The following is a 26,390-nucleotide window of genomic DNA, read 5'->3' as shown; positions in this document are numbered from 1 at the left end:
GAAGATACTTACAATACTTGATAGAAAAACCATGTTTTTATTTTAATGATTCCATTTCAAGCCAGATTTTAATTACTGACAGTTGTTATTTCCCATTTTATGGGGAAACAATGAAGAATTCTTAAGGACAGAGTTTGTGCAGTAAGTAGGTCAGCAGGAACATGGACTGTTTAGACCTAGCAGTGTTGATGCCAGGCTCACAGTCTGACAACACACAAAGGTTTCTAGGCATTTCCCGGGATCACTAGGTTCCTGCCAGCTAAAGATAAGACACTGCATTCTTTAAGGACCCCTGAAAAGCTGGGGGTGGTGGCACACACCTTTAATCTCAGCACTCAGGAGGCAAAGGCAGGCGGATCTCTATGAAATCCAAGCCAGCCAAGGTTACAGAGTGAGACCCTGTCTTTAAAAAAAAAAAAAGAAAAAGAAAAAAAGAAAAGAAATTAAGGGCAAGTTCAGGTAATTTTTGTACCAGCTGAATCACTCTGAAAAACCTAGGGATCAAGTAGTTCCAAATCCACCAAGATCCCCAAATCTCAGAAGCAACTCTTAGTGTGCTGACAGGCACTAGGATATTGGGATATCAAGGAAGAACTGAAGTTAAATTATTCTGCCTGATTGTGGGAATCAATTCAACTAATGGGGATTGCCAGGACAGACTTTTTCACGAGGAGTAAAGTGCACTCTTGACTTTATAGTTACAGTGTAAGAAGGAACCACATCTTCTACCCCATGGTTTACAGTAGTTCAAGCCAACTGAAGGCAACAGACCTTTTACATATAAACTAGTTATGAAACTGAAAGACTACAAAGGCATTATTAATTTAGCTACTGCGCATGGCACACAGGGGACAGGAAACAAGAATCCAAAAGGGGTAAGAATCCAAGACAATGGCTCAGACACTTACCCGTTCCTTGTAGTAGAAGGAGCTAATGGAGACCTGCTCTTTCTCGCTTCGAGTAGGGCTCCCACTGTACAAACGCAGGTTCCCGGGGGCCTCAGTGCGGATTTTCATGGGAGCAATCAAGCCAGTGTGATAAGCAGATAGGGCTGAGAGAGATCTGTGGTTGAAATGAGAATTATCCATATTGGATGTAGCTTCTATACCCTGAGTAACCAAGAACATGGAATGGGAAGAAAAGGGGAACCCAAACAAAGAAACAAAAACAGTAAGAGTTTAGAGATGAAAACTGCAGACTACAGAAGCAGACTCTTCCACGGCTATACACAGAAAATTCAGAGGACTCTACTATTAGACCTAATTAGCGGCTCTAGATACAAGGCCAATCTATAAAAATCTGCTGTTTTCAGATGCTAGAAATAATCATTTGAGAGCCAAAAGATGGTTCAGCTGGTAAAGACATGTGTGTGTGTGTCTTTTAAATTTTTTTAAATTTAATTTTTATTTACTATCAAAACATATCAAATAGCCAGACATAGGACTCACACTTGTAATCACAGTCCTAGGGGAGCTGAGACAGAAAAACTGCTATGAGTTCAAGGCCAGGCTGGGCTATAGTGAGTCTCAGGGCAGTCTGAGCTACTGAGGAAAGCCCTATCTCAAAAAAAAAGAAAAAAAATATAATGAAAAAATATAAAAATATGCATTGAAAATACAAACTAGTCCTAAGAGTCATACCATACCATACCTAAGGGAATAAAAAGACTCCCCACTGTTAAAATATCAGATTTCTTTTAACTGATGTGCAGAGTCAGTGTAATTGCAATCAAAACATGAACAGGCATTGTAGAAACTAACAAGCTGATATAATTTTGTGGAAATGCAAAGGCTTAGATTAGCCAACAAAAAACTAAGCAAGAATATCTTCAAGAACTTACTCTACCAAATTTATGACACCATAGAAGGCTACATTCTGAGTAATAAGACACGGGGAGAGATGAAGAGATCAAAAGAATAACTAGGTCACAGAAACAGACAACCAATTGTCATCTGTGAAGGAAGGCAGGCTGCATAAATGGTGCTAGAACAACCATTTATTTCTATTAAATAAAACAAATGCTCTCCCTTACCTGACATCATAAACACCAAAGAGACTGAGGCCATGGACCTTAGACAAGGAACTTAAAGCCACAGACTCACAGAAAAAGATGTAGAAGGGTATTTCAGTGACCTTGATGCAGACCAAGAGCCTCTCTCTCTCTCTCTGTGTCTCTCTCTGTCTCTCTCTGTCTCTCTCTGTCTCTGTCTCTGTCTCTGTCTCTCTCTGTCTCTCCTTCTCTCTAATACAAAAATCACTAACCATAAAATTAAAAAATGATGAATTAGACAGCATCAAAATTGAAAACCATGTTCACTGAATATTATTAAGGAGGGAGAAAAATCAGTCATTAGAAGAGAATCAATGCATATATCCAGCAAAAGATCTGCAATCAAAATGGATAGCTAGTACAAATAAGTAACAGTGCATGATACTTGAACAGGCACATCACACAAAAGGAGACACCCAAATGGTCAATAAGCACACAAACACTGCTCATATCATTAGTCATCATCATGGGAATGCAAATGAAAGCAACAAGATAATATTTCCCACCCACCACCATGACAGAAGTTGAACAGATTGGCAATAGAGGGAGAGAGAAGATGTGGAGCAATCAATCCTCTGAGCCTTCAGTGAGAAGAGGACAAAATGCCCTCACCACTGAGCACACACTTTCTCCAAGTTAAAGAGACGTCTATCCTATGACTCAGCAGTTCCACTCCTTGAGTCAAGAAATTAGTATATCCGTGAAAGAAAAACTAGAAAAAATTAATGTATATCTAGTTTGCTTTTAATAGCCCTAGAGAGGAAATGATCCAAACATCCATCAACAGACCAAATCACCCTACGTCATGTTCATACAGTGCAATTATTGATCCATGCAGCCATTCAAATCAAGTTCAATAACATTAAGTTGAACAAAGTAAGCCAGACATAAAAACAGTCCATGCTGCATGATTCTAATTCAATGAAGTTTTAAAACAGGCAAAACTAAAAGAGGGTGACAGATGTCAAGACAGTGGTTTCCTGTGGAGTTTGGCAAAAGGACCAGGAGCTTATAAAGGTCAGGACAATGTCTTGTATCTCTGAGCTGGGTACTGGTCACTGAGCATTCAATGCTTTCGTTTAAACATTTTTATTATATTTTCTTGGAGGAGGGATGCAAGCCACCATGTGTATGTGGAGGTCAGAAGACAATCTGAGGGAGTGGGTCTCTCCTTCCACCACGTGGGTCTCCAGGATCAAACTCAGGTCATCAGACTTAGTGGCAAGTGCTTTTACCATCTTGCCAGCCTGGGGTTCAGTCCATTCAGCATATTGCAAATGATACTGTTCTAGTAGGAAGATTTCCAAGTTATCTTGGTCAGCATATCAAAAAACCAGAAGTCTACGATACAGTGTTGAAGTTTAAAACACCAGAGAGAAGCCTGAGCAGCAGTCTGCATACTCACTGTCTTACAGGACCAATTACTTAACTTTCCAGGCAACTAAAGGATCTTCCCATGTAACTGCTGAAAAACACTAAAGCACTTTAGATACTCTGTCCACAGTCAAAGAATCAACCAGCCAAGAAGAGGACTCGGCTAATTTGGCTATAAAGTTCACCCTCATCTGTCCCACTAGCTTGTCCATCAGAGAAGCAGCACAGAAAAACAGTGCAGAGGGCAGGAACATGCTTAGTTGTGACAGTAGCTCTCCCAGCACAGGGAGAAAGGGAGAAAGGGCTTTGCATTTTATTTAAAACTTTGATGTGGCTTGAGTTTTTCCAACACATAATTGTGAAAATGGCACATCCTGATTTCAGAAGTGGCCTATTAGTGTTGTGTGATTAATTAAATGGTATTTCTACTTTTAGTTTAATATTAAATAATAAAATTTCATAAAAGTTTAGCAATGGGACCCACACCCCTGTACATGCTCTGTACATGTTCTGCTACTAGGCTTATATCCCAGCCCAAAGCTGCCTTAACAACCGTTTTCATCAAGCTGTCTTCCCAGTCTTTGATACTCACCTTATAGTCGAAATAAGTTAGTGAACCCCAGTCTTTGAAGAAGGAATCTTGTAAGAGGAATTTAACTGACGAACTGACATGAATTTTCCAGGGAGAAAGACTCTGAGACAGATTTCTGTTGCGTCTCCCAGACTCACCTAGGGGTAGGCTCTGTTGGAGATACTGCGCGATGCATCGTCATGGGCCTTGTGAAGTACACCAGGTAACCTGAAGAAGAAAACACAGGAGCACGTGGTGTCAATGAGCTGGATGGGAATCCCAAGGCTGCACAGGGTAATCTTTTATTTTTTGAGACAGGGCCTCACTAGGTAGTCTAAGCTGAGCTAGCACTTGTAGCAAGTCTCCAGCCTTGGCATAATATGTATTGGGATTAAAGCATGAGCTCCTATACCTGGGTTAATAACTGTACTTTTTTTTAAATTAATTTATTTATTTTTCCAAGACAGGGTTTCTCTGTGGCTTTCTTCGTTGGAGGCTGTCCTGGAACTAGCTCTTGTAGACCAGTCTGGTCTTGAACTCACAGAGATCCGCCTGCCTCTGCTTCCCAAGTGCTGAGATTAAAGGCATGCACCACTACCACCCGGCAATAACTGTACTTTTTTTAAAAAGGTGGTACTAGGGATTGTACATGGGGCCTTGCACACACTAAGCATTATTACCACCAGCCAGGCAGGATTTTTCTCTCTATTTCCGTATACCTGAGGCACATCTCCACAAACTGCCAAGGTTTGTGACTACACTGATCCTTAAAAGGAACAAGGTGAGAGTCTACAAGATCCAGGAGAGGTAAAAGAATCAGGGATCTAAGTAGATGCAAATTCGGGATCATCAGGACTAAAGCAGTTAAGTCTTCAATTATAGAGAACATTCTTTTTTACAAAGACTTATTTATTTTACTTATGTGAACACGTATGTGTCCAGATGCCTGCTGAGACCCAGAGAGGATGTCAGATCCCCTGGAGCTGGAGGTTCAGATGGCTGTGAGCTACTGGACGTGGGTGCTGGGAACTGAACTTGAGTCCCCTGGAAGAGCAGTGAGTGCTCTGTTCTGCTAGGCCGTCTCTCCAGGCCCCTGGTAAACATTCCTAGGCTACATCCTCAGATACCAATTTAGCATTATGTTAAACACCATATGTTGTTTTGAGCTCTTACAAAGTTAAAAACAAACATTTTCTGATAGTAATGAAGAATATAATAAGCCTTTCTCAGCTACACTTCTTTGGAGTTAAGAGTCAAAGAACAGAGAGACCTACCTGCTCCACAGAACCTGGCCCCAGAGGTCCTAGGAAAGGGAACATTGGCATCCTGGTATGACCCATAGGCAGTGGTCACCCGTGCAAATGTCGGTAAGGGTGGTGTGACAGAGTTTGGGAGTGCAAATGGGTTGCTAGAAGCACTGTCCTCTTGGTTCTGAAATCAAAGATAAACACACTAGAACCCACGCCCTATCTTTAAGTTGGACCACAAGCCCGTGGTGTAGCACTACAATGGGAGCCAGGGTCTCAGGGATAAGAACTGTGACAAGACACTAAAGCAGGGTTGGCTCAACAAGTTCACGTTTCCCACCACGAAAGACTCAAGGCAGGAGACGAGCTGGCGCAGGCAGGGCTCCAAACAGCTCTGGTTGCGTTTCACTTTCTGCAGGGAAGTGTCCTTTAGGATCTGGAAAAGACCCAAAATACCATCAGGGAGAGAATCATATGTCCATATGTCTCTGCTTGGCTTCATGCTGCAAAGTGGCTGGAAGCATGCTGGCACTTGGAGGCGAGCACATGGTCAGGCCTGAGGCGTCTACTGGTTCCCACAAGGGCTCAAGAGAAGACTTTCCCGAGCCCTAGACAGAACAGAATGACTATTCTGTCTTTCTAGTGAGTCTGCGTAGCTTTGCCTCCACACATGAGAAATCTAATTATTTTGGAAACATCATCACTGGGCTGGAGAGAAAACTGCTCTGAGTGATACATGCCAGGGCAAAAATTTCTATTTGGCAAAAGTTATAATACATTGCTATGTTTTTATCCACTAAAATGGCGACCCCTGACATTTTAAGGTACATGCTAGAGATATGAACTGACACCCACATTAAGACAGGCACATGAACTGGACCACTGCTGTCACTGTCTGCATGGAACACAGGAAATATGCCTCCTCCAAACTCACAGCTTTTTCCAGTATAAATTTCACTACTGTACAGAAGGCTTTGTATCAAAAATTAAAAAGTGTAAAGTATCTCATTTTAGGGGTTGACCCAAGGACTCATGTAGCCCAGGCTGGCCTCAAACTTGTTATATAGCTGAAGATGACCTTGAACTCCTGATCCTCCAGCTTCCCACACTAGGTGTATGGATTACAGGATTGTTATCACCTTGTCTGGCTCATTTTCACTAACAATATGTTGACAAGATAATATTATTTTAGATGTGCTGAGTTAAATAAAAGTACAATTAAAGCCGGGTGTTGGTGGCACACGCCTTTAATCCCAGCACTTGGGAGGCAGAGGCAGGTGGATCTCTGTGAGTTCGAGGCCAGCCTGGTCTACAAGAACTAGTTTCAGGACAGCCTCCAAAGCCACAGAGAAACCCTGTCTCAAATAACCAAAAAAAAAAAAAAAAAAAAAAAAGTACATATGGTTGCTAGGACTTGAACTCAGGACCTCTGGAAGAGCAGCCAGTACTCTTAAACTCTGAGCCATCCTCCAACCCCCTTTTCTGAGATTTTTAAATGACTATACATATTTTTCTAACTATCAAATATTTTTAGCTTCAAAATATGTCTTGCCTATTCTTCCTAGATAAGTGAAATTGCATTGTAGAATTCACAACCTCAGACTAATGCAAAGCTCTAAATTTGCAAACACATTACTTATAGTCAATATATTTACATGTAACACTTATAAAATCCTTCATATCCAACATTTGTAAAAGTTTTTCTAAAGAAAAGTCAACAGTTTTTATTAGAATTCCAAAGGACATCCATGCCCACCCCCTCAAAAAAAGCAGGCTAAGAACCCTGTCCCACTGCTGACTGCCAAGACTGCAGCATATGGGGAACAGGAAACTAAATCTTACTGATGCAGGTTTGTGCTCAGTCTCACCAATGCCAGCTACAGCACACGGAGACTCTGAAGCTGGGAGCTCAGCCTCACCTTCAGCAGCTTGGCCTTCACTGCAGACGTGATGGTGGTAGGGTTAATGAACTGGAAAGAAGGAGCAGCATTGTTGGGGTACTGTGCTGGGAATGTCACCAGCATCTTGACACGGTGGTTGCTACAATGCACAGACACTGTGCAGCTCCTGTCCGCAGCGTCCATCTGCAAAACACAAGTGCAAGGTGCTTTGGAGACAAACTGCAAAGGGTTTTCGAATGAAACACATTTACCTTATCATACTGTGCTGTATTTTATCGGCAGTGCTGAGCCTCAAACCCAGGGCCTTGAACAGGCAAGACAAGTACTACTCTACCCCCAAGCCACAGTCTCAGAAGAATACACATGGATTTTAACAATCAACAATCAACATAAATGTTCATGTTCCTAGTAACTGAGTAAAAGGAAAGTGACTACAAAAACAAGTAGTTTGAAAGACAATTCATTTTCAGAACAGATTTTTAAGTTTTAGTACTGATTTAAATAAATTCATATATGTTACTTTTTAATTTTATACAATGTAGCAGGTAAAAACATTCTTTTTAAAGACTTTCTATTTATCTGTATGAGTGCATGCCACATGCTTGCAGTACCCACAAAGGCCAGGGGAGGGCACAAGATCCTTCAAACTAGAGTTAACAGACAGTTGTGAGCTACCATGTGATTCTGGGAATCAAACTTGGGTCCTCTGAAAGAGCAGCCAGCGCTCTTAAGCTCTGATCCACTTGACAGATGCACAATGGAGTTATTTCATTTATTTATTTCATTCATTCATTTCATTTATTTATTTCATTCATTCATTTGTTGAGACAGGGTCTTACTATGTACCCCAGGTTGGCCTGGAATTTGTTATGCATTCAAGGCTAACCTTGAACTGAACTCATGATCTTTCCTGAGTGTTGGGATTACTGAAATGTGGCATCAAACTTTGCTGGTTATAGAATTTTGTTTTGTTTTTTAGGGTAATGGGAATGTTCTAGAGTTAGGCAGTGGTGAAAGCCAAACAACTCTGAAATCAAGGCTTCTTTCTAAAACCAGACCACTACCGTTTTCAACTGGGACAACCGCAGCACAGGCTAAGTTGATACAGATAGGCAAATTACTGTAGCCTTTAGCTCTGATGATTTCCAATGTGGCCAACTAGAGAACACAGCTGAAGTATAATGAAAAGAGCCAAACCAATGGGGAATTTAGAAACTTGAATTATGCAACTAAATTCAATTCATTTCAAATATTATCATTAGGGGTCTGGAGAAATGGCTCAGTGGTTAAGAGCACTGGCTGCTTTTCCAAAGGACCCAGGTTCAACTCTCAGCACCCACATGGCAGCTCACAGCTGTCTGTAACTCCAATTTCCAGGGATCTAGTGTCCTCTTCTGACCTCTGCAGGCACTGCTCACATGTAGTGTACAGACATACACGCAGACAAAATACCCACACACATAAAATTTTTTAAAATTAAGATTTTAAAAATCAAAAACAAAAATTATCTCTTCCCACCAAACAGTAATTTTGCTCCTTGTCTCCATTCCCTTATCTGCAAAGCAGAGTGATACTACACATTACAAAACAGCATCAAAGACCAAGCAGATCGTGGCACTGCAGTACTTATCTCTGTCTATGATGAAATAACTCTGAGCAAAAGAAAAATTAGCAAAGCTTTAAAATCCCTCCCTGGAGTAACAATCGGTTCTCTGAAGCAAACAATTTCTAAATCTACACACACACACACACACACATACACACACACAGCTCCATGTTGAAAGCCAGGCCACCCCAAGGCTTCTCAGAGGCTCTGATGAAACCACAAAATGAACCTAGTTTTGTGTGCTTGCCAAGGGGCAGGTTTAAAAGGTCTAACCTGGGGCTGGGACCCTGGCCTTGAATGAGTTAGGGTTTGGGGCTGCTGTGTGGTCAGTCTGTGATGTACTTGAATGAGTTAGGGTTTGGGGCTGCTGTGTGGTCAGTCTGTGATGTACTTGAATGAGTTAGGGTTTGGGGCTGCTGTGTGGTCAGTCTGTGATGTACCTGAATGAGTTAGGGTTTGGGGCTGCTGTGTGGTCAGTCTGTGATGTACTTGCAATACCCTGTGTTCTCTTAGTGCAGCTGACTTTGTCCCATTGTATGATAACTTCTTCTAGCTTCGTCCCATTTATCCCCTGGAAAAAGTATATAAGATGTTGTACTTTTTAGTAAGTTTGCTTGCCATAAGACATAGCTTGTGCAAGACCTCCTGATCCCAGATTTCTGTCTTCTTCATCGTCTCATCTCTTGGCCATATAATCCTCAGGACCCTGTCACTGAAGAATAATCTGGCCCAAGTCTGTTCCAAGTGCTAAGTGAACCGAGAGGTTTTGGTCACATTCTTCCTCTGAATTTACATCAGAGGAAACTAGCTCACAAAGGGAAGGCGGAAGAGCACAGTACAATAACATGGAGATTTAGGAGATCCAGCTCCAAATTCAGGTCTACCATTAACCTCTCCCTCAATCTTGTCAATCAGTAAGCCTTCCCAGAGCAAACATCATCGCACACAGTAAAGTAAGGGGCTAGAGAGATGCTCTATGGCACCTGAGCTTCAAAAGGGTCTACATTTGTGAAACAGCTGTTTCTTTAGAAAACTTAGGAATTAAGAAAGAAGCCTGGGGCTAGAGAGATATCTCAGCAGTTAAGCATACGTCCTGTTTTCACACAGGGCCAAAGATCACAACTGCCTCTAACTGCAGCTCCAACAGACATCACCCATACTCGCACACATTCCATCCACAAGCATGAAGCCCAGTTCATTACTGGGACTTACCTCCACATTGACATTCCGGATTTGCACATTGATCAAGGAGAATTCCTGCTGCAGAGTCTGAGGCAGGCCTAGTTGGTCTGATTTCCTCTCTTCCAGCAAACTGCTGGGAGGATCTTCCTTTAAGGCTACCAGGAGAGACAGTCAATATTGGGAATGTTTAGAAAATGAGTGAGTTCTGGGGTATCTGCCACGTAACCCTGGAATACATAGTGGAGCCCCTCACCTAGAATATCAGTTGCATTACCATCTTCTTCTCCGTGGCTTGAGTTGGGCTGGTGATCTGTGTCTTGAGTGTGTAGGGTCTTCTCTGGCTCCGGGAGAAGAGAAATGCTCTCAATGAACTCATCAACACCATCCAGAATATCATTGGCACAGAGCTGAAAGCAAGGGCAGAGGGTGGGGTGGAGAATGTGGTTCAGTGTTAAGGTGCTTGTCTAGCATGCACAAGACCCTGGGTTTGATTGACAGCAGCACCAAAAACCAAAACAACAAAACATAAGGGTAAAGGTGCAGAGCTGGAGAAGTAACAGAAATGGTCACTATGTCTAGCCAAAGAGTTCAGTCTTAAAAAATGGAAATCATAAAGGACAGGGATGTGTCAGCTAAGAACTGATATAATTACAATACATCTTACCCATCACCAATATTCCCTGGTTAAATACAAAGGGTAATTAATACACTCCTCTATTACTCCACTCTAGACATTTTACCACGAGCAGAGTAAAAATGCTGAGGGGAAAAAATAAATTTAAATTCCAAGTCTTGCCAGGCAGTGGTAGCCCATGCCTTTAATCCCAGCAGCAGCAGGAGGATCTCTGTGAGTTTCAAGACCAGCCTGGTCTACAAGAGCTAGTTCCAGGACAGCCTTCAAAGCCACAGAGTAACCCTCCCCCCAAAAAAAGAAATTCTAAGTCTTAATGGAATTATTCAGATAACTCACAAGCAAAAATACCATAACCCTAAGCATTTGGACCAAATGGTATGTTCTAGTAAAAAAAAGATTTAAATAAAAAGTGATAAGATAATAGGACTTAACCAAAATGCTCAGGTGAGTTTAGACTAAATTTCCACCTAGCATGTCCCATCAGTCCTGGAGGAGCTGGTATGAGAAATGCTGTTGGGAATGAAACACCAGTGAGCAGTGTTTCTCACCATCAAAGGATTCAGCCACTGGAGGAGGAGAAAACTGTCTTATGACTGTTCAGAGCAACATACCAGGTACCAGGCTCATATATGCAAACAGTGGAAGGACCTTCATAGAGAAAGTGACACTGATGGATGACAGGGCTATGAACTTCTGCAGAGCACAAGGGCAGGCTTCTCAAGTCATTAAGAAGAGATAGGAATGAAAGGCTAAGCCATTTGCCTAGTATGGTACCCATCCTGTCCCATACTAGGACAAGACAGAAAAACAGAGCCTTTAGCCTTAAAGTACAGACTACTTTGGCTCTTAAAGACCTCCAAGCTGGGCATTGATGGCTCACGTCTTTAATCCCAGCACTTGGGAGGCAGAAACAGGCAGATATCTGTGAGTTCGAGGACAGCCTGGTCTACAGACCGAGTTGCAGGACAGACTCCAAAGTTACACAGAGAAACCCTGTCTCGAAAAACCAAAAGAAAAAAGAAAAAGACCTCCAAGTCAGTGTGGCATACACAAGCCACCAGTCCACCATAGCATATGATAAATGTCAGCATGTATTCTCTAATTTCTTGTATCTTTTCGTTAATTTTCTGGTATATTCATTTATATTTCTCTATAATAGCACTGCATACATACCCTCTGCATTTGGTAATCTACCCGCCACATCCTCAATGTCTGATCCCGGGACCATGTGACAAGTTGGTAGTCCTTGGACCCTAGAAATCATCAAATAAAAATCCTAAAAACAAATCCTCTAGATTTGACATCCACTTTGTTACAGACAGCAATGAAGTAAGATTGATTAATTCTTCCTTCCCTTCATTCATTCACTCATTCACTTATTCATAAGTACATACATCCCCCAAATAGTTACTGAACATTTTAGTCTATGTCAGACACCCGCCTAGGCCCCAGAACAGCAGCATGAACAAAGTCATGTCTTTGTAGAGCTGACAGTTCCAATGGTGGAAAAAACCAGCAAGTCAACATGTAATAAAAATACTGGTGGTGAAGAGTATCAAGAAAAGTAACACCAGAGAAGAGGACAGACATTAATGAGAGCTGGGACTCCCTGGGGAAGTTCCATGAGAGCAGAAACAGAAATGAAGTGATACAATAATTGGCAAATTAGCAGACAGAGAGGGATACTAATGTCACCTAAACTTCCACCCCGGCAAACACGCTCCCGAGGAGCTGGGATGAAGGTAATCGTCTGTAAAAAGCAATTGTTTTTACGCATCATTGCATCTCACTGCTCAGAGTATTTTTGTAAAGGAATACATCTCTTTATAAAGTAAATAATCAACCTTTTAACCCTCTTAATTAGCTGAATCATATTTTTAAGATGTTGAGTCCAGTCAAAGGGGATGACTCAAAAGAAGTTTAGGGTGCTTCAAGAAACAGCTTATAAAAGATGAGGATAATTGGGATGGCTTCATGGCCATCTTCAGAGAACACAGAATTTATAATAAATTTCACTCGAGTCCCTCATTTCCTGAATGGGGACACTGAAACAACAGACAACATGATCTGTACAAGCTAAGAGGATAAGTGGGCTTTGGCCAAGGGCAAGTTCTCTTCCTCATCAGTCCCTCCTCTGTGTCACCAACTTCAACCATTAGTTGTCGTCCAGTGTTTTAATGTGTCCTGAGGTACACTTAACCAGAAAGCAACCTTTCTGAATCACCGTTAAGTTCCGCCACTTAGTGTCATGATCAATGCTCTGACCCTACACCTATGCTTCTCACCTGCACCTGGCTTTGAGGGAAAGGTCTACCTAAGAGCCTTACAAACTCAGCTCCTCTACCGCACCTTCCATGCCACGCCCACCCATGCCCAGGGGGTCTTGCTCTCCCACTGACTTCTCTTTTTGCATCTTCCTGCTTCCCCTAAGTCCCCATACCACTCCTTGTCTTGGAAGTAACAACAGTTCCTGCAGTCCCACTGGCTTCTAGCCTTACTCTGCTTGGGAACTTCTCCTACTCATCAAACAGCTTCCTTTGTGTTCAGTTAAATGATTTTTATCTCACTCTGCATTTTGGTTCTTCAGCAACACCCAACTCCTGTGACTACTGCTGCTTTCCTAGGCATCCTTTACCCTTAGCTACCACATCCTGGTCCTTCCCTACAGTGAAAACCAAAGTCAAAGCATAAGGTGGTCCAATAAAATTTAAGGAGACATGGTGGTAAAAATATACCAGAGTAGCCAGGTGGTGGTGGCACACGCCTTTAATCCCAGCACTCGGGAGGCAGAGGCAGGCGGATCTCTGTGAGTTCGAGGCCGGGCTGGACCGATAGCCTCCGAAACAATACAGAGAAACCCTGTCTCGTAAAAACCAAAAAAAAAAAAAAATGCCAGAGTAACATTAGGTCGAGAAGGTCAAATTTTAAAAACACTCAGGATAATTAAATTATGGAAGGTTCAAAACACAGACAAATCTAATTTAGCTTTAGGAATTCCACAAATTGATAGTGAAAGACAGGGACATAGCTCAGAAGCAAGTGTAAGGTCCTAGGATTGATCTCCAGCACCAATAAATAAAAAAACAAACAAGAAGGAAGGGAGGAAGAGAGGCAGGGTAGGAGGAAAACTGTTATTGGTTTGTTGGCTTGGGGTTTTTTTTAAGTGGTAGATAGTTTTGTTTGTTTTTGAGATAGGGTTTATCTGTGTATTGTTGGCATTTCACTGAACTTATTTTGTAGACCAGACTGGCCTTGAACTCAGAGATGCACCTGTCTCTGCTCCCTGAGCCCTGGGATTAAAGCTGTGATCCACCCCACCCTTCCTAATGCTTCAACCCGATGTTGGGGTGACCCCCCCAACTATAAAATTACTTTGTTGCTACTTCATGTAATTTTGCTACTGTTATGAATTGTGATGTAAATATCTGATATGCAGGATATCTGGCATGCAAAACCCAACAGGGTCAACAGTGCAGGTTGAGAATCTCTATTCTTCAGTCTTAGGCTCTTGAAATGATTCAACAGCAAACCCCTCTCAACCTCTTACTGGAGCAGATGTCTTCCAAGCAGGAGAAACTGCAATGGAAGCTGGAGAAGAGAGAACTAAGGAAAGAGAGAATGCTGCATACTCCCTTTATCCACCTATAATTAAACACAGCCCTCCCTGCCCTCTGGCTCCTAGAACCAATCCTGTTCCGCCACCTCCTCACTGTATCAAGTGACTGCCGCTGCTGTCCACCAGGGCTCAGAAGAAGAGCCAGCCACCTTCCTCACCCACCTTCCTTTTGTCTCCTCCACTGGAACTCCAGTACCACATCATCGTGTCCCACAAAGGTGTGCACTGGAGTGTTCAAGTCAAACACATTCCACAGGAGCAGGCTGTTTTCCCTCCGCAGCTGGGGAACCATCACGGTCACTAATCCGTTGCTGAAAGGCTACAGATGAGAAGGGAAAGCTGTGATTATTCCATGGAGAATCAGCCAAAACCAAAGCTGGAGTTCTTCCTAACTAAAACAAACTACACAATGGACACCAGGCATGGTGACTCAGGTCTGAAACACCAGTACTGAGGAAGCAGAGGCAGAAGGATTGTCACAAGTTTGCTGCTAGTCTGGTCTACATTATCAAATTCCAGGCCAGGCTAGCCATAGCTACATAGGAAGAACCTATCTTTTTTTCTTTTTGCTTTTTTATTTTTTTCAAGACAGGGTTTCTCTATGTAGCCCTGGCTGTCCTGGAATGCTACAGACTAAAAGTAGCCTCAAACTTGGAGATCTACCTGCCTCTGCCTCCCAAGTGCTGGAATTAGAGGCATGGGCCATGACCACCAGGCTAAGAACCTATCTCTAATTTAAAAAAAAAAATCACCTGGGGAAATTTTTCTCAAATACCGTGAGTTGTCTACCACATATAGCATTCTCTCTCATAATGGAATGGAATGCATCAAATGGAAAATAAGGCTAAACCAAATGTTTGGATAATGTGAGAGTTAAAAATTATGTTTTAAGTTTTAATTACTGTGTCTGAGAGCCATAAACCAAAAAGGCCTCTAACCTGAAAGACCCCTGCCCAAGGGTGTCAGATGCTTCCTGAGAGGCTGTTGTTCATATCCAATGACAAGCCACAAGTTTTCACTTCCCTAAACAAGTTTGGTTGACCCAACTGTACCGGATATGCTTGATCATGCGTAGGCAGGAAGTATGTCAGAATGTATGCTTGCCCTCAATTGAACAAAGGCAGAAAGTACATTGCTTTGAGAGTTTGCCTTTATAAGCAAGCACCTGGCCAAAGTAGCTTGTGGCCATGTTCTGGGAACCCCAGAATTCAGCATCCTGGCCAGTATTTAATTAAAGCTTCCTTCAAATTTGGTTCAAAACTGAGGTAGTGTTCTTATTCTCACCTGGCGGGATTAACAATAACTCAGAAAATGGCTTTCTATTCCATGTCCTACATACTCTCCCTGAGTTTCTCCTCAGGATGAGTGCGCAAGGCTCGCTGGGAAAATCTGCATCACAAAGGTCAGGACACCATCTGCATGAAGCATCACCTTCTCACTGCCTCAGTGTGACACTAACTCAAAGGAAAACTTAGTAACCCCAGGACTGCTGTTTGACTTAGCAAGACTCAGTCTGCAGGGGAGCTGAGGGGCCCATTTGGTTTATATCTAGACTCTGTTATTTAAGGAAAAAGGCATAGTTACACAAGAGCACACTTATTAATCTTACCCTCTCCTCCCAACAACACTCCTCAACTTCCATGTTTATTTTTGAAAGCAAACATGAACCCAGAGATGTCAGCTCCTAAAAACAGAGTCTCATTTCTTGGCAAGTGATCACAGATGCAAAAACAACATCATGTCCAATTATCTTCTTTGCTCTACAATGTCCCACGGTGACAGACTAATGCATAAATGTAGCTTTGTTCATCCCTGCGCTTGCTTTCAAAGTGACATTAAAGGAAATACACTTATCTCTGACTCACAGCTATCAGTGTGGCCCTGGAAAAGTGGTTGGAGGTGGATAACAACCTATTTGTAGCATTTTGTGATTTATAAAGCACATCCATGTACATTATTTCAAGTGGAAGACAGATTGCGATATTCCAAATGCCACAGAATTGTCCACTTTAGAATGGTGACTATTATTATCACAGTAACGAAAGTGAGGGGCAGGGCTGGAGCAGACAGCAGCAGTAGGAGCTCCTGTTACTCTTCAGAGCATTCCCACCACCCATACCAGGCGACTCACAACCTCCTGTAACGCCAGCTCCAAGGGATCCAATGCCCTCTCCTAACCTGTGGGTACCTGCAATCCTATGGCACACACACATACACACACATACACACACACACACACACACACACACACACACACACAAATAAAAATAAAAATAAAATCTTTGAGCCGAAGTGATGGTTCAGCATTTAAGAACAGTTGCTGCTCTTGCAGAGAAGCCGAGTTCCATTCCCAGCACCCACGCTGGCTGACTTGGAACTAACTGCCTGTGACCCCAGCTCTCTTCTGGCTCCTCTGGGCACCTACATGCACATGGTACATACTTCCACAGACATACACACAAATAAACACAAATCCTTAAAAAACTTTAAGGGCAGAGTGAAAAGCATCCTTTCACCTCTGCAAATGAAGAAATTACTGTTTAAAACCAAGTATCTTTTCCAGGGCCACCAAAACATTAAATGGTGGAGGTGGGCCCCAAATTAGGTCCTCTGAACCTGGAGCCAGAGTCCTACTATAGTTCACCGGCTTCCTGCTCTGGCCCGTCTTCTCCATCCTACCCTGTTGAACTACCCTTGGTGAGTAAGTGTCTTTACAAGCTTACTTCTCTGGGAACATGTATCTAGCCTTCCAAAGGTAAGTACCTAAGACCATTACTGCATTCACCATACTTCAAACAAAAGGAGAAAACTCCATCACAAAGAAAACAAGAAAATGCACGGTCCAGACAAGACGTAGGGTAGCTCACTCACTGTGTATCTAGCTTTCCAGACAGGCACCTGGCAAGGGAGAATATTGAGGTATTTCCGAGGCTGGCGGTAATCCCAGAACTACAAGAAAGAAAGTTGGTGAAATAAATGCCATTAAGAACAAACAAAAAACAAAACTCAACTATTGAAGTAAGCATGGCTTTCAAACTCACTGCTTTTCCTTCTCCAAAGAAGTATTTCAATAGTGTATTTTTAGTTCCACCCCCATAACCATGTACTGTCAGATACACACACAAAGAACCTTCCTTTTACATCCATCAACACTACAGCAGGGTTTCTAGACTTCATCGGGACCACATGGGGCAGGTCAACCGCCTTTTAAATAACCATTTGTAGTTCAAAGGTGAAAATAACAGGTTTCCATCATGTATTACTTTTACATCTAAGAGTAATTTAACAACAGGTAACATGCCCTGACAATTTACTGCTTTCAGACAGACATTTGAAATTTTTAATCTCACCCAATCTTTACAATAAACATGGCAGGACATCCCTAATCTTTTTTTCAAATGCAAAATGGGATACGTTTCTGAATTTGGGAAATCAGGAACAGAAACCTACGAAACCTAAAGTGAAACAAAGGAACAAGTCACTTCAGCACAGTGCCAGGGAATTTACAAACCTCCAGACGGAGGTACTTTCAGTCCTTACATAGAAAGGCTCGGACTCAGTTTAGCTAACCAAATCAGAAAGGTTACAGTTATGTAGATCCAATTAATAATAATCACTGTATGCTAAACCAACTTCCGAGGCCAAGTCCTGACCTGCAGAGATGGATTGAACACAGAAGGAAGGATGGAGCAGAGACAACCCTGCCCCACAATGCTTTCCTCAAGGGTGCAAGGCTGATGCCACCGCTAGAGAAAACACACAAAGGGAAAAACACTGTCTCTGAGATAAATCAAAAATGACGGGGCCCCTGAACACATCCTTGAGCAGGTCTTAAGTTAGAGAATATTAACAAAACTCTACCCTGGCAATGCTGACGTCTGAGGTCATAACTCTAGATATGATAATCACATGAGGAACTGATGGCATGCCACCATGAACAGACAAACTATAATCTTGGTGGCTTTAATGATCGAGTGGCTTCTTCTCCTTGACTTTATCTCTGTGTATACACCTGGCTTCTTCACAACTTCTTCTCAGGCAAACCTTTCTTTCCTAAATGCTTTCTGTCTCTGACGCACAGAGAGGGAAGGAAAACCTGAAGCAGCTCATCAGTCAGCTTCCACACCGTACTTCTGCCGGTCAGGAGAGCCTGGCTGGCTCACTCTGGCCCGCCCTCGGCAGTACATGGGGCATACCAGCAAGCTGTATGCTTCCTTCCAAAATGCTATCACGCCTCCCTGATGCCTCCCACTAACAGCTCTTCCCACGACCCCAGAGGGCATTACTCACCTTGACGGAGTTATCTTGACTGGAGGTGGCGAGAATGTGCTCACTGTCTGGGTGCCAGTCCAAGCCATGGATTTTGGAGAGGTGGGCTGCTAGATATTCCACTGCTGTACTGGGTTTCTGCAACACAATGGCACTGGGTTTGTTGCTTTTAAAAGAACTCATTGACTGTGACAACCATAGACCAGGCTGCTGGGTGCTGTGGGGACTCTGAACACTGCCAGGACAGTTACGGTCTCTCCCCTTCATAAGCTCTCTTTGTTTAAATCACATAAACCAACAACAACAACAGACTTACCCAGAGTTCCCCACATGCCCTGTGAGTAAGCCTGTCAGTCTCTTTTCTACCCTCTAGAGCCTGATGCATGGTTTTAACAGGAGACACAGGTAGTGGCTGTTTCTCATCTTTCAGAGGGGAGCATGTCTGCTCCCCTTCCTGACATAAAATGAGGGGCTGTGGTAGTCAAAGGAACCCAGCCTCAGCTATGAGGGTAAAGCAAATGTCTTCTAGCGACTGAACACTAAGACGCCCAAACACCTTCCATGTGTCTCTACACACACATCCTCCTTCCCCCACCCCAACACATAATTTAAAATGCTAAAAAAGTAACATTAAAATTTTCCTTTTTTTAAGGGGTAATCCAAATTCAGTAAAAGATTTAGATACAAAAGACATTCACATCAGTGTTATATAGAACTCTAGAATGCCAGAAGCAACTTCTAGAACCAATAAGTAGGGATTAATTAAATTGAACAAACTGTACTATAACTATGTGAGCTCAGTCTTCCTAGCCTCAACCTGTGAGCACTGGGATTACAGGCGTGTGGACAAACCCAGCCTTATTAAGAACATTTACTTACACTGATGTGTGTGACAAAGTGAATAAAACCAATCCCAAATTTACAAAAGAAAAAAGAAAAAAAGAAGGGAAGGTGGCTATTGGCCTATTGGCAGGCTAGACCAAAGACACAGAAAACAAAAGCAAACATTGCTATGCCATTCCAGTTCTTTGAAATCCCCAGAGCAGCAACTTCAGCCAGCACACTGCACAATGTACCCCCAGCAGCACAGACAGGGACGAGCCACCTCAAACCTCTGCTTTAATAACCTCTTTTCTTTCAAACATGTACAGTATTTGCTGTACAGCTAGACCTTTACTGTCAGAACACGGGGGGGGGGCACGACAAAGAACACATGTGTGCAGGCAGAGGCAGATGGCTATGAGCACCAGGCCCGCCCAGTCGATATAGTCCTGTTCTACATAGTAAGTTCCAAGCCTGGCAGAGATACACAGTGAGACCCTGTCTCAAAAAAACAAAACAAAAAACATAACACAAGGATGGACAAGGGCAGGAAAGCTTGGAGAGGTCACCTAATGTGCTAGCAGGGAGCTGCAAAATGGGCTCTATCTGAGGTTAGGCCAAATTTGTTGTTTTCAACCACCGATCACAGTGCCTTACTCTTTTATCATCCTTCAACAGCAATCCGGGTGAGAAGCAGACGTCATCTGGTTACAATGACAATTTGCCATGCCCCATGGGATCCTTCAATCTATTGAGACAGGCCCTGCGACTCAGTAACACCTCTCAGGGAAACTAAATACCAACTACAGGAGAAAGGTCACAGGGGAAGGTCACTCACCCGCTTATCCCATATTCGTACGTCACCATCATGGCTGGTGGCAAGGTAGTTGGCGTTTTTTTTATTCCATTTGACCTGGGAGGCACCGGCTGCAGAGAAAACAAAAGCATAGGAGGAAGCCACTGCCCTCAACGTTTTCTGGGGCAGAGTGAAGCATGTCCAGCAAGCTGGATAATGAGCCTGGATGCAGGAAGCAGAGGACCTTTTAGTTTCTATGACTGCACCTGCTCCACCAGTACACATAAAAAGAGTTGCAAATAAGTGAGTTAACACATGGGAAGGAGATCACAGTCACCTATGGAGGAGATAATCTCTAAGGGAAAATCCACAGTCAGTGGGAACACTTAGCTGCTACGGTAGCAGGAATGGAGTAGTATGGTTGGTGGCATAATTGTCACAAAAATCTGACTCCCAGATAACAACAGAAAATCCTCAACTCTCACTCTGACCCCTTCCCACTCTACTTTTTCATTGTTGTTTTTGAGTAACAGTCTTAAGGAAACATTGACTCAAGATTTAGAATTAGCCCCAGTTTGGATAGTACACCACCCCCACACTTTTTTTTTTTTTTTTTAGATAAGACCTCAGTATGTAGCCCTGGCTGGCTCAGAGCTTCTTTTGTAGAACAGGCTGGCCTTGAACTCACAGAGCTATGCCTGCCTCTGTGCATCACCTCACCCAGCCCTACTACACAGCCCTCTTGACTCTCACCCCCCCTATCAGCACAGTTAGTTTAAGCCACTGACTCTGTGCTCTGAGATCAGGATGACATGAATTGGCCTAGAGTTCACCAATGAGCCCCAAGGATCCTCCTGTCTCTGCCTGCCTAGATCTGTGATTATAATCCCACACCACCACACCAGGCTTATTTCACATGAGTTCTAAGTATCAAACTGGGGTGTCATGCTTGGAAGGCAAGCACATTGACAACTGAGCTATCTCTCCAGCCCTCAGAGACCTCACAGACTCTGTGTGTGTGTGTGTGTGTGGGTGTGTGTGTGTGTGTGTGTGTGTGTGTGTGTGTGTGTGTGTGAGACAGAGAGAGAGAGTGAGAGAAACACATAATAAAATATTTGAAGAAGTAATATAATATCCAGATTTTGCTTCAAAATAAGCACAAAGGGAATGAGGGTAAAACAAGATTGGATATATGATGACAATTATTGAAGCTAATGGTGAGAGTAAGACTGCAGATAACTAGGATTAGGGTCAGGGTTAGGACTCAGCAAGCATCTTGGAAGGCTGGACTTAGATTTCCACCCAGCCCTGATGCAGAGCATGGGCTGTGAGAAGTCAGAGTTGTGAGCAGGATGAGTAGGACTGAGGAAGAAAAGCCGGGGTGTACATACTCACCTACAGCTGACAGTGCAACAGTAGGCTTTCTTGTGTCTCTGAAACAGACGAATCAAAAGTCAAATGCCTGTTTCGTTGTAAACCAACATCCAGACAGTGCCGTTCACCCTTCGCTTGCATTCATTCCTTTACTCTCCTCTAGGGGGTCTGGAATTAACATTGTTCTGAGGGACTTTAAAAGCTGTAAAGACAGCTGGGTGGTGGTGGTATGCGTCTTTTCCCAGCAGTCGGGAGTCAGAGGCTGGCAGATCTCTGAGTTTGAGGCCAACCTGGGCTACAGAGTGAGTTCCAGGACAACAAGGGCTACACAGAGAAACCCTGTCTCAAAAAAAAAAAAAAAAAAAAAAAAAAAGGATCAGAATTCCTCGTTATTGTCACCATTCCTAGCCACAACAAGGCAACAGTCACAGCATAATACTACAAGGACTTTCCCAGGGTTTAAAAACTACTATGGGAGCTGGAGGTATACCTTCGTGGTAAAGTACTTACCTAACATGGAAAAGTTACTGAGTTCACTCTCCAGTAGAAAGGAAAAGAAAAAAAAAGAAAGAAAGAAAGAAAGAAAGAAAGAAAGAAAGAAAGAAAGAAAGAAAATGCCAGGCTGAGGCAAGAGGATTGTAGACTAACTTGGGCTAAATACTGAGATATTATTTCAAAAAAACCAAATAAAAGGCCAGGCATGATGGTTCACGCCTGGCTCACACTGGCCATCCCAGCATTCTATAGGCTGAAATAGGAGGGCGCCCACAAGCTGGAGACCAATCAGGGCTAAAGACTGAGACCCTGTCTTAAAAGCAAAACAAAAGTGGGCATAATGGTTCATGTCTGTAATCTCAGTATACATACAGACTTTGAGGCCAGCCTCAACTACGTGAAATCCTGTGTTGGGGGCAGGGATGCAAACGACCCTGAATATTCCCTATAGCTACGAGGCAGAAGCAATTGAGAATGAAAATGTGATATTTTCATCAAATGGAATACTGTTCATCTTAAACAGGAAGAAAGCTGTGACATACATTCAGGTAAAACCTTGAGAACTTAAGCTAAGTGAAATAGCCAGCTATAAAAAGGTAAAAACTGTAAACACTATCTTTTCTTCTAGGAGATAGTTGAGGAGGTCAGATTCATTTAACACTAAGTGGAACTGTTGTGGAATATTACTTTAACTATGTAAAGGTGTGCTACTTTTGTTTAGGCAAAATGTGTTATACTAGCCAGGCTTTGGTGGCGCACACCTTTAATCCCAGCACTCGGGAGGCAGAGGCAGGCGGATCTCTGTGAGTTCGAGGCCAGCCTGGTCTACAAAGGGAGTTCTAGGACAGCCTCCAAAACAATACAGAGAAACCCTATCTCGGAAAAAAAAAAACCAGAAAAAAAAGTGTTATACTTGCTTATGCTGTATTTGTTTAATTATGTAAAGATGTGTTGCTGTTTTAGTTTGCCTGCCTAAGGCACCTGATTGGTCTAATAAAAAGCTGAATGCCCAATAGCTAGGCAATAGAGGGATGGGTGGCAGACAGAGAGAATAAGTAGGAGGAGAACTAGAGGAGTGAACGAGGGAGGAAAAAAAGGGAGATGCCTGGAGCCAGCTAGACACAGTAGGACAAACAGAAGAAAAGAAAGATAAAAAGCCCCAAGTCAAAATGTAGATGAAGAGAAGCAGTTAATTTAAGCTATAAGAGCTAGCAAGGCCAGGTGTTGGTGGCGCACGCCTTTAATCCCAGCACTCGGGAGGCAGAGGCAGGCGCATCTCTGTGAGTTCAAGACCAAGCCTGGTCTACAGAGGCTCCAAAACAATACAGAGAAACCCTGTCTCGAAAAACAACAAACAAACAAACAAACAAAGAGCTAGCAAGAATCAAGCCTAAGCTAAGACCAAGCATTAATAACTAACTAGAAATCTCCCTGTCATGATTTGGGAGCTGGTTGGTGGCCCAAAGAAAGCCTGTTACATGTAACTGCAGTAGGTGAGAGCTGAGTGAAGTTCCCAGTGCTGAGGATCTGGAGACAAGTTACAGAATAATGTAGATGTACTTAGCATGGTTCAGCAGCAGATTCAAAAATGGTTCTGATGACAACTTCTATGCTCTAAGTCATCACGATTTTAGTGAGGAATAATTACCGTGGATACAAAGAAGTACAATTGACTACAAAGTCAGGGGGTAACTTTTTCCACAGAGACATAAGAGATAACCAGGAGGCTCCCTGGGGCTGAGGAGGCTTACTATCTAGAGTTTCTTTTTTTTTTTCTTTTTATTTGGGGGGGGGGCAGGCATTTCAAGACAGGATTTTCTCTGTGGGTTTGGAGGCTGTCCTGGAACTAGCTCTTGTAGACCAGGCTGGTCTCTTGAACCCATGGAGAGAAATTTTCATGCAACCCCGGGGTTCACAGGTTTATAAAACAGGTGTAAAATCAAAGTACCTCAGATTCATTCTGTGTTTGATTTTGTATTCATTTAGGTCACTGAATATTCAGAAATCTTTTCTTGTTGACAAATGTTTTAGCGCTCCCCCTCCCCCATTCAAGTGTGACTTAAATATCTGAAGAATGCCAATCCAGTCTCTCTCTCTCTCTCTCTCTCTCTCTCTCTCTCTCTCTCTCTCTCTCTCTCTCCAATTTCTTTGAGTCAGGGTTTCTCTGTATAGCCCAAGCTGTCCTGCCTCCCAAGTGCTGGGATTAAAGGCGTGCACCACTATGCCCAACTAATTCAGTGTCTTTAAATGACTGTATGTAAATGAAGGGTGCTCCCAAACCCTGCCTCTTAGCTCCCTGAGGACTTTTTATTTGCTGAAGAGCTCTCCTCTTCACTTCTGGATTCCATGCTTCTCCTTAGGTGTTGTCTTTAGACACATAGGCTCTAAGGGCTGGTCTGCAGGTAAGGTGGCCATATTTGATCAGGCCAGACGCACCTTACTGCCTCAGGACACTTTTGCTGCTCTCACTAGTCTGTTCCCCTCCCATCTTTGGCTTGTCATCTGTCTACATTCCCAGCTGGCAGGGTGAAACAACTCAAAGTTACTGCCATGAGGGAGGCAGTGACTTTGCAGCAAGGGGGCCTCTGATACAGTAGTATCTACAGAAGGCCCCCACAGAACAGCCAGCTCTAACTACAGCAAAAGAAGCAGTGTTCCTAGACGAGCCAGACCTCAGCCTGGGAGCTCCTGTAACCTAACTTTGTGAGGTGCAGCCCTGTGAGGAGGCCATTGGCCCCTCTTTGACAGCAGGGGAACAGAAGTCTGACAGAGATCCAGTGAGAGCTAAGCAGATGACTTAGCCACTTCAGCAAACCAGCTCGACTTGCAAACACCAGCATCTGTGATGCTTTGCCACAGGGATTCGCCCGGCCCCGGAGGACCACTTTGCAGAACCCTGATAAGCCTGAAGAGCCAGGGAACTCAGACTTGGGGGGACGGGGGCAGCCATGGGCTGTAACTGTAGTCCCCTGCTTCCCAGGCCCTCAACTGGACACAGCTGAGGAAGGAATTTCCCACCAGAGACTGATGCTTCCCAGAAAGACTAAGCTCTAGAGAGACCCGGGGAGGATGCCCTGCTCTTCGAAGCCTTCCAGATCTGCCTGGAGCTCTTCTCTTACCTCTTACTAGACCTGCTCCCAGATCCTGCTCTCAGATCTGCATCCACAGGAATCAAACGAAGACACTTAGCCTCTAACAGTTTTCAAATGCCCACTAACTAAGCGACGATGCCTCTCTGTTGTTCTTACTTGATATCCCAAATGTAGATGTAGGTGTCCACAGAGCTGGTGACCAGGAGATCTGGCTCAAACACTGCCCAGTCCAAGTCGCTGGCAAAGACAAAATAAACAGAACAGAAAGACAGAGCTTCAATATCTGGCTCCAAAGCTCTAACAAATCCAGTCTCTAGTGGCTTCATACTGTCCTCATGGTGTGCTTCCTAAGACGACTCGGGCCAAGGCACTAAAGTTCTTTGCAGGTGAACAAGAGTTAACTGAAGTTGGAAGGAAATTCAGATCCTGCCACCCAGAATTGCCAGTCATAATCCTGCCTGCTCCCTAAGAAGAAATGGGACATTTCAACCTAACTTGCACAACCAACGGCAGACAACATAGAGCTGCCGTGAGGTTCTGTTGGGCCTGCCCTTTTTCTCAGAAAAGCCTAGCTTTTCCCTCCCCGCGCCCCACTGTTTTTTCAAGACAAGGTTTCTCTGCATAACAGTCCTGGCTATCCTGGCACTCGATCTGTAGACCAGGCTGGCCTTGAACTCTGGGATCCGCCTGCCTCTGCCTCCTGAGTGCTGGGATTAAAGGCGTGCACGACCACATCAGTTCCTTCTGTCTCTTTCTGGGCACGCTTTCCCAAACACTTGTTCTCTAAAGCTCCCCTCCTCTCTGCAGGTAGCTGACCCTCATGCAGGTTTAATTCAGACAGCATGGCTTTTTCTCTTTCTCTTTTCTATCCTCTTCCAGGCTGTGCTGAGATCTATAGCTTACTACCCTGGAGTTCTTCTTTTAACTCTAATAAATTAAATTGTCCTTAAGCTTTGACAACAACAACTAACAAAAACTCCTTCCCTCTCCTAACAAACAAAATGTACAGGAGCCCAACTCTTCCTCTCCTGACTCTCTTCTTCTTCCTACTCTCTGAATAAACAGACAAAACAAAGAGGAAACATACAAAATTATCTCTGAATTATCAACCATAGGAGCCTTGGGTAAACCTTCTTAAGCAGGGGCAAACTTCTTACTTCCTGCCTATTACCCTGAGTCCTAGGAAAGGCAGTCCTGGAGACATTCTGCACACTCAAGTATCTAGCCTTTCCTGTCACTTCCAGGTCACCTTCCCCAGCCCTATGCTCCCTGCTACTACTCTCCAGAAAAAGGAAATAGTGACCCAGAGGAAAGGAAAGCCCCACCTGGGAGGCAAGTATGCGAGGCAGGAGTTCTGCAAG

The 26,390-nt window shown here is 43.5% G+C and overlaps 1 protein-coding gene across 5 annotated transcripts in view; it reads right to left on the bottom strand.

Moving 5' to 3' along the window:
• The window catches only part of Wdr59 (WD repeat domain 59), a 73,532-nt gene that overhangs the window by 25,644 nt on the left and 21,498 nt on the right, over nt 1–26,390 (bottom strand). For all 5 annotated transcript variants that reach the window (XM_040736764.1, XM_040736754.1, XM_040736750.1 and 2 more), the window contains exons 5-18: nt 25,186–25,266; nt 21,464–21,501; nt 20,111–20,199; nt 18,472–18,588; nt 17,053–17,130; nt 14,344–14,500; nt 11,739–11,818; nt 10,185–10,338; nt 9,962–10,086; nt 7,162–7,326; nt 5,583–5,678; nt 5,270–5,426; nt 4,154–4,223; nt 909–1,062 (exon numbers count right to left, since the gene is read on the bottom strand). In XM_040736764.1, coding sequence (XP_040592698.1) covers nt 909–1,062; nt 4,154–4,223; nt 5,270–5,426; nt 5,583–5,678; nt 7,162–7,326; nt 9,962–10,086; nt 10,185–10,338; nt 11,739–11,818; nt 14,344–14,500; nt 17,053–17,130; nt 18,472–18,588; nt 20,111–20,199; nt 21,464–21,501; nt 25,186–25,266 — 1,561 coding nt within the window. The remainder of the gene's footprint in view (nt 1–908; nt 1,063–4,153; nt 4,224–5,269; nt 5,427–5,582; nt 5,679–7,161; nt 7,327–9,961; nt 10,087–10,184; nt 10,339–11,738; nt 11,819–14,343; nt 14,501–17,052; nt 17,131–18,471; nt 18,589–20,110; nt 20,200–21,463; nt 21,502–25,185; nt 25,267–26,390) is intronic.

This window comes from Mesocricetus auratus, unplaced genomic scaffold (genome assembly GCF_017639785.1).
Source record: "Mesocricetus auratus isolate SY011 unplaced genomic scaffold, BCM_Maur_2.0 Super-Scaffold_6723, whole genome shotgun sequence".
NCBI lineage: Eukaryota > Metazoa > Chordata > Mammalia > Rodentia > Cricetidae > Mesocricetus > Mesocricetus auratus.
The sequence above is the reverse complement of the archived record's forward strand: the minus strand, read 5'-3'. Positions and strand labels throughout refer to the sequence as shown.